Below are 13,227 nucleotides of genomic sequence, written 5' to 3' on the forward strand. Positions count from 1 at the left end.
TGGCAGCCAGCTCCCCTCCCACAGGAGAGGCCGCCGGGACCGCGCCGCCCCGCCTGCAGCCTCAGGCTCAGAGGAGGCCCGAGGTCACTGTCTCTACAAGCCGTCATCGTTTCTTCCCACAGGCGCCTGTGGCTCCTCCTGCAGTCCTCAGGAATGGGGACAGACCACCGAGCCAGCCGCTCAGGATGCCGCGCACAGCCCTGCCTCTGCCCAGAGACTCCATTCTCATAGGACTTCAAGGAAGAAGCCATAAAGCTTTCCTCTCACAGCAGGCAAAGGGGAAAACCCATAAGCTTCTCCTCACCCAGTCGGACTTCAAGGAAGAACGCAAGAAGCCCGCCCCTCGGAGCAGGCCTTCCAGTTCTCCTCTACACACAGGCGAGCCCCTCTTGGCTCTAGGAAAGCCAGAACTGCTCCCTCGTGCACATCCCCTTTCCAAGGACACATGTCTGCTTCTAGAGAAATCCCTCAGCCAGGGGCCCCCGTCAGGCGCTCCTCCTGCTGCCGATTCCCATACTCCCCTGCCTGAACTCCGCTCAGGCTTTGCTGTTTCTTCTTGCTCTTGGGGACAGCGCCCACATCTGGGGACAGGGCTCCCTGCAACCTGTGGGCCACCGCCGTTCCCCTGCTGCCCTGATCTGGAAGGCGAGTGGCCTGCTCCCTCTGCTCCCAACACCCCCAGAAATGGCACCCACACTCCCAACCAGCGCCTTGCGTGGCCCTGACCTCAGCCCACGGGGAACTGGTGACATTCCTATCTAGTCTGGACCGATTCCCAGATTTGCTCTGGAGAATGCTGAGTTCTTACACCCAGATCACCCTGCCGGTCACAGCCATCAAACAGCAGCACTGGCGATGGGTGTGTTCCTCACGTCTACCGCTGTGACAACCACCTGGGAAAACAACTTCCAGGAGGAAGGAGTTCTTTTGGCACAGAAAAGAATATCATGGCAGGGAGCATGTGATGAAACCAGGAAGCGGAAGGCAGGGGGAGGGCCAGGAGAGGGCCAGGGACAAGATACACCCTTCAATGGCACAGCCCCAGCCGCCCACGTCCTCCGGTGGCTGGATCTCCTCACAGCCTCTTTGCTACAGACCCCTCACCGGACTGACCATTGGAGTCAGCATCGTGGTCATCCAGCCGCCTCTCCATGGCGCCACCTGCTGGAGACCGCGCTTTCAGCACACGAGCCTTTGGGGGTGGGAACATGGCCATTTCCAAATCATAACAGGGCAACCCTGATACCACTCGGAATTTCACAGAAATGTCTGGAACAAAGCTTCTCAAAGTCATGTCTTGGAATATTGAGGTATCAGGTAAAAACTGAGGACGCCAACTTGAAAAAGCATTAAGGATCGCTGAAGGTAAGATTCTCACAGACTTTAGTATCTGGGATGGTTTCAACCCTTGATCCTCAGATCTCAGCCTCCTGAGTAGCTAGGATTCCAGGTGTGAGCCACCAGCACCTGGCTCTTAACTTGTGATTTCTGAGTAGAGCAAGAGGACTCAGCCAGCTGATGGTAGCACAAGGCAGAGCAAAGCCACTGCTCAGGACTGGTCCCTGAGCCAGACTTGGACCAGCCTTCTGCCAGGGACCCCCAAGGGGAGAATCCGGTGTCCTTGCTCAAAGAGGGGCCAAGTGACACCCCCTCCCGCGGTAGCCACAGCCAGCTGGGCTCTCAGCCAGCCATGAGGAGAGCAGGCTGGGCTAGGGGTCTTCTCCCTGCGCCTGTACTTAACTTGGGATTCAGCATTCCAGCCTATGACCACTGTGGGCCTGTTGAGACCCACTTTTCAGTTGAGGGGACACTTGTTCAAGTCTCCTCCAGCACAAGCAACCTGAGCCCTCGATTTAATCTACCGTGTTGAAAGGCCAGTTGAAACTGACTGGCCTGCCCCAATGACTTTCAATAGTCATTTGTGCTCAGACAAGAGATAGCTGTGTAGCGCCCACGTTTTATGCTTACAAACCCATACAGAGCCACTGCTCTTGAAAGTTCTTGTCACTCATGTGGCCATGAGGTCTAAGTGCAGCGGCTTCTTTTGTGTCCATGAGTACTGGAATTAGGATTTGAACAAGTCGTTTTGGAGAAATGTAATGTTATTTTGTTTGGGGTGTTTTCTTTGTTGAGGGAGGGTCTCATTATATATATAGCCCAGGCTAGCCTTGAACTTGTGATTCTTCTGCCTCAAGCTCTTAAGTGCTGAGCTTACAGGCATGTACCACCATGCCAGGCTAAAGTCCCTAGTCAAGCTTCCTGTTTATCTCCTTCCTTCCTTCCTTCCTTTCCTCCCTCCCTTTCTTCCTTTCATCCTTCCTCCTCCTTTTCCCAGGAAGCAAAGCGAAGGAGATGTTCCACGTCTCTCGCTTGTGCGATGCATTGTCATTCTCTCCACTCTCAGAATTAGGCCTCAGAGCCTCGCACAGCTGTTGGCATTCCCCGCCAAATAGGACCAGCAATGTCTGTGCCTGCTTTGCCAGACTCTTGCTGTGCATTTGTATCCATTTTCCAGGCTCCCTGGAAGGCTGAGGAATAACCACGGAGAGTGTGGCCTTTCTAATCACCCCAGCTGGCCATCTGCTGCTTGCTGGGGTTACAACTCAACCGTCAAAGTGAAAAAAATAAATGGACATGAACCCCAAGACTAAGAGATAAGTGGGTGCAGGGCACCAGTAACTGGCCCCTGCCGAAGAACCCTGAGTGAGGCTGAGGCCGGCCTCCAGCTCGACTCCGCCCCCACGTGCCATCTTGGGTAGTCTGTGTTTGTGGCTGGAGTTACAGCAACTCAGGTTCGCCAGACACCAGTGACTCATACCTATCATCACAGGCTGAGGGGTGGCAGACAAATCCGAGAAACTCTTTATCACTAATCAGCAAAAGGGCAGGAAGTAGAGGTGGGTCCAAGTGGGAGAGCACCAGCCTTGAGTGGAAAAAGCCAAGCAAGAGTAATCCTAGCTACTCAGGAGGCTGAGATCTGAGAATCGTGGTTCAAAAACAGTCTGGGCGGGAAAGTCATGAGACCCTTACCTCCAATTAACCACCTTAAATCCGGAAGTGAAAATGTGGTGCAAATGGTAGAGTGCTAGCCTTGAGCAAAAAAGCTCAGGGATAGTGCCCAGGCTCTGAGTTCAAGCCCAGTGACAAAAAAAAATAAAAAATAAAAAGAGTGCAAGGGCTTGAGTTCAAGCCCCAGTTCTGGCACACATCCTCCCCTGAGCAGCAAACCCAACCACCCCTCAACCCCTCAACATGAGACAAGGTCAGGTCTCAGTGACCATGCGCCGTCCCCAAGAAATCAGACTTCCATTCCCCTAGTAACCATTTAAAAATTGTTCTACACTGGGATCTTGTTCAAAATTGGCCACTTCTGTTAGCTGATTTCTAGAATTCTCCTTAGGGCCATTCTTGGAAACTAGAGTGGCATTTCCTGTTTTCAGATTTGGGCTTTTTCCCAAGGTCTTGACTCCTCACGTGGTCTTCCATTTGTGTGAGTTCTTCCTCTTGCCTGGTTATGAATCATCTGCAGTGTGAAATTACTCACCTCCCAATTCCTCCAATTTGAGAAGCCTGACCATGGAGTGTAGAGATCAAAGTCGGGGTAACATCAGTAGACCAGTCAGACCCGCCAGTGAATGTTGAGGATTGATTTAATGTTTAAAAAAAAAAAAAGCAAGCCAGGCACCAGTGGCCCACACCTGTAATCCTAGCTACTCAGAAGGCTGAGATCTGAGGATCATGGTTCAAAGCCAGCCCAGGCAGGAAAGTCCATGAGACTCTTTTTTTTTTTCTGGTCATGGGGCCTGAACTCTGGGCCTGGGCACTGTCTCTGAGCTCTTCAGCTCAAGGCTAGCGCTCTATCACTAGAGCCACAGCCCCACTTCTGGCTTTTTCTGCTTATGTGGTACTGAAGAATCGAACCCAGGGCCTCATGCATGCAAGGCAAGCACTCTACCACTGAGCCACCTTCCCAGCCCCTCCATGAGACTCTTATCTACAATAAACCACCAGAAAACTGGAAGTGGCACTGTGGCTCGAGTGGGTAGAGCGTTCGCCTTGAGCTGAAGAGCTGAGGAACAGCGCCCCACAACCGCCAAAAAAAAAAAGTGGAGCGCTGTATGTGAAAATGGAGCCAGATAGCCTGAGGGGAGGGGTGGGGCTGGGAGGGGTGGGGAGGAGGATGGAAGAAGGGGTGACACTGATCAGGATGCATTGTCCTCAGAAACCAACAGTTGAAACATCTATGCATAACTTCTTATATTTTAAAGATATAAAAGAACTGCCAGGCAGCACAGCCAGTGGATGAGCTGGGCTTAGGCAAAGGGCGGCCAAGCCCAGCTCAGGGTGAAAGCTGGCACAGGCCGGAGCTAGCCGGGGTCCCTGGGTCAGCCAGGGCCGCGACGGTGCATCCCACAGTTGGGGCTTAGAATAAAAAGGCAAAGCAGCCTGGTCCCCCTCTTTGCCTTCTAGGGAAGAGCCCAGGTTCTCATTAGCAGCCCCAGGAGACCAGAGTACCAGCTGGGAGAGATGGCACGTGACCGCAGCCACTTGAGAAACCCACAGCCCTCATCCTGGTGCTCCAGATGCTGAAATACTGATCCACCTAAAGCCAACCAGTAAAGAGCGCTGCTCAGCCCCTGCCCCTAAGACCTCTCCCACCTGCACAGGGCCAAGTCCCAGAGTCCCTCCTGGTGATTGATGTCTGGGTCTACCTGTCGGCAAACGTTTAGAAACACCTCGCTGGCTGGCGTACCCACTGGTAAATGGGCCCTATCTGAGTGCGTTTCCTTCCCCAGATCCACGGCTGACACCTCCATGTCCCCAATCTACTGGTCCTTCACAGACACCTTGTCTGGACGAGGCACTCATCCTGATGAGAAGTGATCACAGTAGCCAGGTGCTGGGGGGTCATGACTGTCATCCTAGCTACTCAGGGGTTGACATCTGAGGATAATGATTCAAAGAGAGACCCGGCAGAGCGAGACCCCGCAGGAACGTCCGTGAGACTCATCTCCAGTAAACCACCAGAAAACCGGAAGATGCAAAGCTCCAGGCTGCTCCCTGCTGGCCTAGAAGTGTATTGCAGACGCTGCCGACGCCCCAACTAGACTGATCTTTGGAAATACATAGAGAAGTCTAGAGGCTTGAATTTGGGGAGGGATCCCCCTATTTCCTGATGGGTGGCCCACTGTGCCTAAACTGTGTGCGAGATTTGGTCTGAATGCCTGCTTCCTTTGGGGCATCTGGGGGCAAGGCACACGCCAGACAGCAGGTGTCTGCTGTGTGGCCTCCAGTGAGGACTCTGAGTTTGACTCTCAGGGAGTGCCACGTATCCCCGAGGGACCCCAGCTCAGGGTCCCTGGAAGCTCATGGTGGGTGTCTCCGGGCCCCTTCCCATATGTCTCTCCCTTCTTGGCTTCATGTCTTTTCCTCTCTCTGCTGTCCCATGAGTCTGGGACCCCAGCTCAAGGCTGGTCCCCAGCTTCCAGCACACGGCCAACCCCCAACTCCAGCCATGCAGGTGCCCATCCCTCCTGGCATTCCACCCCGGGAAGGTGCCTGCCGCAGCAGGAAACAGAGGCTCGACAACGCTCATCTCTGCTCATGCCAAATCCGAAAAACAGGGAGTGCCCCACATTAGAAAGTGGTGAGCATGGCCAGGCACCGGGGTGGCTCACGCCTATCATCCTAGCTACTCAGGAGGCTGAGATCTGAGGATCACGGTTCAAGCCAACCCAGGCAGGGAAGTCCATGAGACTCTTATCTCCAATAAACCACCAGAAAACCGGACGTGGCGCTGTGGCTCAAGTGATAGAGCACTTGCCTTGAGCTGGAATGCTGAGGGACGGTGCCTAGGCCCAGAATTCAAGCCACACGACGAGAGAAAGTGAGACAGACAGACAGAGACAGAGAGACAGAGAGAGAGAAGGAGAGGGAGAGGGAGAGAGAGAGAGAGAGAGAGAGGGAGAGGGAGAGGGAGAGAGAGAGAGAAAAGTAAGCAATGGTTTGGTCACCTCTAAGAAACCAGTTCAAGTCGTAAGAACAAAGATGAAAAAGAGGAACGTGAAATGTGTCTCTAATTCTCTAATTTAAAAAGGGAACCAGGTGTGGTGACTCGCAGCTGTAATCCAGCCACTCAGGAGCCAGAGATCTGAGGATGGTAGTTGGAAACCAGCCCAAGCAGCAAGGTTTGTGAGACTCTTATCTCGAATTAATCACCAAAAAAAGCCAGAAGTGGAGCTGTGGCTCAAGTGGTAGAGCACTAGCTCTGTGCAAACTGCTCAGGGACAGGGACAGACCTGAGTTCAAGCCCCAGTACCAGCACGCACGCACTCACACACACACAACCATCTGGGCACTGGTGGCTCCTACCTTTGATCCTAGCTACTCAGAAGGCTGAGCTAGGAAGGCTGTGGTTAGAAGCCGGCCTGGGCAGGCGAAGCTGACAGACTTCTATCTGCAGTTAACTCCTAAAGTGCCAGCAACGGCCGAGCTCGAGTGGGAGAGCACCAGCCTTGAGCAGGAAAAGCTCAGTGAGAACGCAAGCCCCAGTACCAGCTACACCCAGACAGACAGACATCTCACACGCGTGCACACACACACAGAGACACATGCGTGCACACACACATGCACGCGTGCACACAGACACATGCACAGACACGCGCACACATGCACACACGCACACAGACACACCTACACACAGAAACACGCGTGCACACACACATGCACGCGTGCACACAGACACATGCAGACATGCGCGCACATGCACACACGCACACAGAAACACACGCGTGCACACACATATGCACGCGCGCACAGACACGCGCGCACATGCGCACATGCACACACGCACACAGACACACCTACACACAGAAACACACGTGCACACAGACACATGCACGCGCGCACACACAGACACGCACGCATGCACGCACACACGCACGCACGCACACCCTCCGCCCGCCCCTTGGTTCCCAGGACGACGACTGTCAACACAACCTCTCCGAGCCGCCGGCTGGGTCCCGCAGCCGCCGGGCCGGGGCCGGGCCGGGGCCGGGGCGGGTGCGGGCTCCCGGGGGTCAGGAGACCCGGTTATAGGCGGGCTGGGGGAGAGGGGGAGGCGGAAGAGGCGGGAGCCCCCTCGGGCCGGGCCGGAGGAGGTTGTCTGTCTGTCTGTCTGACACACGCGCACACCCTTCCGCCATGCAGGCTCACCTCGCCCCCGAGCCCCAGAGAACCCCCCCGGCTGGGGGCCGCCCGCCGCGCTCCAGGCCCGGGGCCCCGGGGGCCCCGCGGGCGGCGCCGGGCGCGCCGCAGGACCGGCTGTGGCGGGAGACGGTGGAGGCCGAGCGCCGCGGCCGGCAGCGCTGGTGAGTGTCCCGCCGGCCCGCGGTCGAGAGGCTTCGGAATGGGGGCTAGGTGGGAAGATGGTGGGGGTGGAGGGGGCCGGAGCCTAGGAGAGGGGGCAGCCCCGGGTCAGAGCGAGCAGAGCGGGAGGGAGGGGAGCGGGGAGGGGGGCGGCGGGGAGGGCGAGAGGGGCGGGGAAGGGGCGGGGCGGGCGAGGGGGCGGGGCGGGGAAGGGCGGGGCGGGCGAGAGGGGCGGGACGGGGAGAGGGGCGGGGAGGGCGAGAGGGGCAGAGCGGGGGAAGGGGCGGGGCGGGGAAGGGGCGGGGCGGGGAAGGGGCGGGGCGGGGAAGGGCGGGGCGGGCGAGAGGGGCGGGACGGGGAGAGGGGCGGGGAGGGCGAGAGGGGCAGAGCGGGGAAGGGGCAGAGCGGGGAAGGGGCGGGGCGGGGAAGGGGCGGGGCGGGGAAGGGGCGGGGCGGGGAAGGGGCAGAGCGGGGAAGGGGCGGGGCGGGGAAGGGGCGGGGCGGGGAAGGGGCGGGGCGAGGAAGGGGTGGGGCGGGGAAGGGGCGGGGAGGGCGAGAGGGGCGGGACGGGGAGAGGGGCGGGGCGGGGAAGGGGCGGGGCGGGGAAGGGGCGGGGAGGGCGAGAGGGGCGGGACGGGGAGAGGGGCGGGGAGGGCGAGAGGGGCGGGGAGGGGAAGGGGCGGAGCGGGGAAGGGGAGGGCGAGAGGGGCGGGGAGGGGAAGGGGCGGGGCAGGGAAGGGGAGGGCGAGAGGGGTGGGGAGGGGAAGGGGCGGGGCGGGGAAGGGGCGGGGAGGGCGAGAGGGGCGGGGCGGGGAGAGGTGCGAGGAAGGAAAGAGGGGCGAGGAGAGGGGCGGGGAGAGGGAGAGGAGGGGCGAGGAGAGGGCGGGGAGGGGCGGGAAGGCGGAGAGGAGGGGCGAGGAGAGGGCGGGGAGGGGCGGCCGAGGGCGGTCGGGCATTGCGAGCATCTGCTTGGCGGAGCGGGGCGCGGGGCCTGCATTGGGGCACCAGGCTCGCGGCGGCCCGGCGTGGGGCCCGGCGGAGGGGCACCGTGGGGCGCAGGGCGCGGGGCCTGCATTGGGGCACCAGGCTCGCGGCGGCTGGGCGCGGGGCCCGGCGGAGGGGCACCGCGGGGCGCAGGGCGCGGGGCCCGGCGGAGGGGCCTGCGGAGGGGCACCGCGGGGCGCAGGGCGCGGGGCCCGGCGGAGGGGCCTGCGGAGGGGCACCGCGGGGCGCGGGGCCCGGCGGAGGGGACTGCGGAGGGGCCTGCGGAGGGGCACCGCGGGGCGCAGGGCGCGGGGCCCGGCGGAGGGGCCTGCGGAGGGGCACCGCGGGGCGCAGGGCGCGGGGCCCGGCGGAGGGGACTGCGGAGGGGCCTGCGGAGGGGCACCGCGGGGCGCAGGGCGCGGGGCGCGGTGGAGGGGCCTGCGGAGGGGCACCGCGGGGCGCGGGGCCCGGCGGAGGGGCACCGCGGGGCGCAGGGCGCGGGGCCCGGCGGAGGGGACTGCGGAGGGGCACCGCGGGGCGCGGGGCCCGGCGGAGGGGCCTGCGGAGGGGCACCGCGGGGCGCAGGGCGCGGTGGAGGGGCCTGCGGAGGGGCACCGCGGGGCGCAGGGCGCGGGGCCCGGCGGAGGGGCACCGCGGGGACTGGCGGAGGGGCACCGCGGGGCGCGAGGCCCGGGACCCGGCGGTTTTACTAAGCAGGTGGAGCCGCTCACCTCTGCGGTCCTACTCGGGAGGCTGAGATGGAGGGACCGCGGTTCAAAGCCGGACCCGGCCAGGAACGTTCGCGACCTTTGTACTCCACCTGACCCCCAGAAGGCAGATGGAGCCGAAGCTCCAAAGGCAGAAAACCAGCCCGGAGCCCAAAGCTCAGGGACAGCGAGGGCGCAGCAACGACGAACGGATTCGTTAGCGAGCTGAAGGCACTGGCAGCAGCCTCTCAGGGGAGGTGGCAGGCCACGGCCCGGGGGGATTTCCAGAGAAAACCAAAGAAATCACAATTCTAAAAAACGAAAAGAAAAAGACCAGCACTCCGCCTCTCCAGCCACCGCTCCACTTCCGGCGGCTACTGCCTCCTCCTCCTCCTCCCCCTCCTCCTCCTCCTCCCCCTCCCCCCCTTCTTCTTGGTAACTTTAATAAGTTGGAGATAAGAGTCTCACAGACTTTCCTGCTCAGGCTGGTTTCAAACCTCTGTCTTCCAGGCCCAACCTCCTGCAGAGCTAGAAATTAGAGGCATGAGCCACAGGTGCCCAGTTATGAGAGCCTTTCTTCATCAACATAACCTGACATGACACCCTAGCTGTGTGAGAGGCTCAGGCTGAGAGCTCCAGATCCAAGCATATTCCCTGCAAGAAGCAAAATCCGATCTCCAAACAATCAGTGCAAAAAGGGGGGGTGCACTGGAGATGAGGCTCTGTGTTAAAGCATGTGCAAGGCTCCAAGATCAAACTCCAGTGCCCTCTTCCCCCCACCCCCAAAAAAGACTCCAGTAAAAATGGAACTGCCACTGCTGGTAGACATCCTCATTGCCATCTCTCTCTTCCATTCCTTGTGAGCACATGGTCTGGGGATGTGAAAAGGGGCCTTTCTTCTTCAGAGAACTCTTGAGGTCTTCTACTGGGGCCCTGACAAAGTCCAATGGTCCCTGGAGGGAGGGAAAAACTGATTACCTTCGCCACAGAGTTACCTCCGCAGGAATCTCCAGTCTTGGAAACATGTGTTCACATTGTAGGATGCACCCAAAATACTTGGTGAATACTCGAGGCCTTTGTCTGATCACAAATTATTTTAGTGCTTCCATGATGACATGCAGTGACATGGACTTGTACAGTTGATATGCTACAAGTTGGTCTTAATGTCCCAGAGACAAGTCATGTTGCCGCTGTGCTTTTCCTTTCCAGGACTGAGCAATGGGGGTTCCTGAAAGACTATGACCCAATGGTAAGATGAATTCGCTGTCCCTCCCTCCCTTCCTCTCTCCCTCCCTTCCTTCTTTTCTTCCAACATGTACAGAGGTGGTGGATAAAGTAATCTTGTGTTAAGAAAGGCAAAGTCTGCAGCCAGTAGAGGGTGGCTCACGCCTGTCGTGCTAGCTATGCAGGATGCTGAGATCTGAAGATCATCATTCCTAGTCAGCCCAGGCAGGAAAGTGTGTGAGACCATCTCTATTTAACCATCAAAGAGCCCGAAGTGGAGCTCTGGCTCCAATGGCAGAGTGTTAGCCTTGAGCAAAAAAGCTAAGAGACAGCACCCAGGCGGAGTTCAAGCCCCAGTGCTGGCACGGGAGGAAGAGGAGGAGCCAGCGGGGTCACAGAGAGTTGGGCGGCCAGGTGGCAGAGGCTGTGGAATGGTGCCATCCTTGTCTGTCCCAATCCAAGCAAGGGTGAAGCACTCAGGGAACACTTGCTGGGTCAGAGGGGGTCTGTTCTGTCTCCTTTCACCCTAAGGGTCTCTACTGCAGGAAGGGCCTTGGTGGGCCTAGGGGTTACTGGGGCTTGAACGCAGGGTCCGGGTGCTGTCCCTTAGCTTTTGTGCTCAAGGCTGGAGCTCTACCACCGAGAGCCACAGCTCCACGTCCAGTTCTTTGCTGGTTAATTGGAGAGAAGAGTTTTGCAGACTTTCCTGCCTGGGTTGGCTTCAGACCCTGACTCCCGGATCTCAGGATTGGCAGGTGACAGCCACCCAGGCGCTTGTCACAAAGCCATGACCTGAGCTGGCCTCTCCCCTCAGGGCAATAAGAAGGAGCCAGAGAGGTTGCCGGAGTCCGTGTCTCTCTTCTCGGACACAGTTCCCAACTCCTCCAACCAGGTGGTGGGCAGCAGGGTGGACACCCCGCTGGGGAGGGCCCTCAGTCGCATGGATTACTTGCTCTTCTCGGAGGGGGCTCGCAAGAGGAAGCTGGAGGAGGAACTGCAGCCGGTGTAGGAGCAGGACCCGCCCCCCGCAGGTGGGTGTGGGCGTGGGTGTGGGATTCAGGGGTGCCGGGAGCTGGGTCCCCGGCTGGGTCCTGCCCCGTCCTGACGCTCCCCCTTTACCCGGTTCCCGTCTAGATAAGGGGCGCCCAATGTTGCCTGGTAACAAGGAGCCACACACTGAACGGCTTAGGACCACACAAAGCATCCCCCTGGCTGCGTTTCTTTCTCTCCCGTGGCAGCATCTTCTCTCCCCGATCATCAGCACCAGGCCCCGGCACAGCGTCTGTCTGAGCGCATGAGCCGCCCACCTGTGTGTTCCGCTCACCACTCCCTGCCCCATCTGCCACTTCCGACCTCCTCCTCGCCAGGGCCGAGGGAATCAGGACAGACTGGCAGCTGCCCCCAGGTTCCTGAGGCAGGGGCTTGTCTTGTTGGGGCTCGAAAAAGCAGGCGGGATGGACCAGGAGGGGCAGGAGGCCGATTTGCCCCAGGTTTGGAAAAGCGGCCACGAGGCTGCAGGGCAGGCCCGCAGAAGCATACCTGGATTATCAGCAGAGCGCATGGGGGCATCTCAGCAGCCTCGGGCTGAGCAACAGCAGGGCTCCACTGCGGACTGGACTCGGGAGCCGAGGCGCCCAGGGCCTCCCAGAAGAGTGCCTCCCTTGCTTCCGACCTCTGCACCTCTGCTTCACACGGCCAGCACACCTGGACATCTCCTGAACCGTAACTAAAGATGAGGACTTCAGGTCCTGACTTCAAACCCCAGAACCGCAAAAAGAAAGAAAGGGAAGCTGGCGGCCTGTAAGCTTCTCAGGATGCTTAGATCTGAGGACCGTAGTTCAAAACCAGCCGGGGCAGGCAAGTCTGTGAGGCTCTTATCTCCAATTAGCCAGCAAAAAGTCAAAAATGGACCTGTGATTCAAGGGATAAAGTGCCAGCTTTGAATGCAAAAGCTACGGGACAGTGCCCAGGCCCTGAGTTCAAGTCCCATGATGGGCACACAAAGAATAACAACAGCAACAATAATAAAGCATCCATAGCCTCATACCAGTGTTTTGTTCTGAGAAGTATCTCCTGATTCTCCTGTCTCAGCTTCCCAAGCACTGGGCATTACAGATGTGCACCGCCACCCAACCCTGACAATTTTTAAAAGCTCAAGTATTGAAGAACTCTTCTATTGAACACACAATAAAATAGTAATAGAAAAAAATCACTTTATTTCAATCATAGTAGTAACTGATTTAAGGCAAGAAGTTATCAAAGGTATGAAAACGCTTGGGTTTCCTTAAGAGCAAAGCTTGTCACTGATCACTAATCAAATCAGGGCAGGGATTCAATTCCTTTTTACATATTTCCTTCTAAGCTTGCTATTCTCATTTAGCCTGGAAGGGGAGGATGCAGCCCATTCTGGATTCCCACTACCAGGGGCTCAGGGTGGGCAGAGGAGGCTGAGAGGCCCGGCTCAGAACCAGGGTCGGGAGGATCTGGCCCTGGGTGCGTGTGTGTGTGCGCGCACGTGCGCGTGTGCGTGGATCACCTGGCGAACGGCCGGGTCGGGTCCCAGGAGCTGCCGCCAGGCCCGGGGAGGATGCTCGCAGCTGAACTTGGAGTTGTTAGAAAAGTTTTCAATCTCAGAAGTGCTTTAAAACGCAGAACACTTGTAGAGAGTGGAAAACAACAGAATCACACACGCCCACAAAGGGGTGCCCTCGGTCCGCCGTGGAGACAGGCGGGCCGGTCTGGGCGTTTCCCGGCGCCCCAAACAACCCGGGGCGGAAAAATGAATCAGCAGCCGGCGGCGCAGCGCGGGTGAGTCACCGCCCGGGGGCGGGGCGAAGGGGGCGTGGATCGGACGTGGGCGGATAATCGGGGGCGTGGCCGCACCAGGGGCGGAGCGAGCACGGATGCTGTGCCCTGAAGCGGCGCGGATGCGACCAATGGGAGC

At 59.0% G+C, this 13,227-nt stretch overlaps 1 protein-coding gene across 1 annotated transcript; it reads left to right on the top strand.

The window, feature by feature from the left end:
* The first annotated feature begins 7,203 nt into the window (after nt 1-7,203).
* CUNH2orf50 (chromosome unknown C2orf50 homolog) lies at nt 7,204-12,072 on the top strand. Its single transcript, XM_042680776.1, has 4 exons — nt 7,204-7,370; nt 10,269-10,308; nt 11,098-11,314; nt 11,418-12,072. The coding sequence occupies exons 1-3, from the start codon at nt 7,204-7,206 to the stop codon at nt 11,290-11,292; spliced, it is 402 nt and encodes a 133-aa protein (XP_042536710.1). The 3' UTR covers nt 11,293-11,314; nt 11,418-12,072.
* Nucleotides 12,073-13,227: the final 1,155 nt, after the last annotated feature.

This window comes from Dipodomys spectabilis, unplaced genomic scaffold (genome assembly GCF_019054845.1).
Source record: "Dipodomys spectabilis isolate Male_0828 unplaced genomic scaffold, ASM1905484v1 ptg000066l, whole genome shotgun sequence".
Taxonomy (NCBI): Eukaryota; Metazoa; Chordata; class Mammalia; order Rodentia; family Heteromyidae; genus Dipodomys; species Dipodomys spectabilis.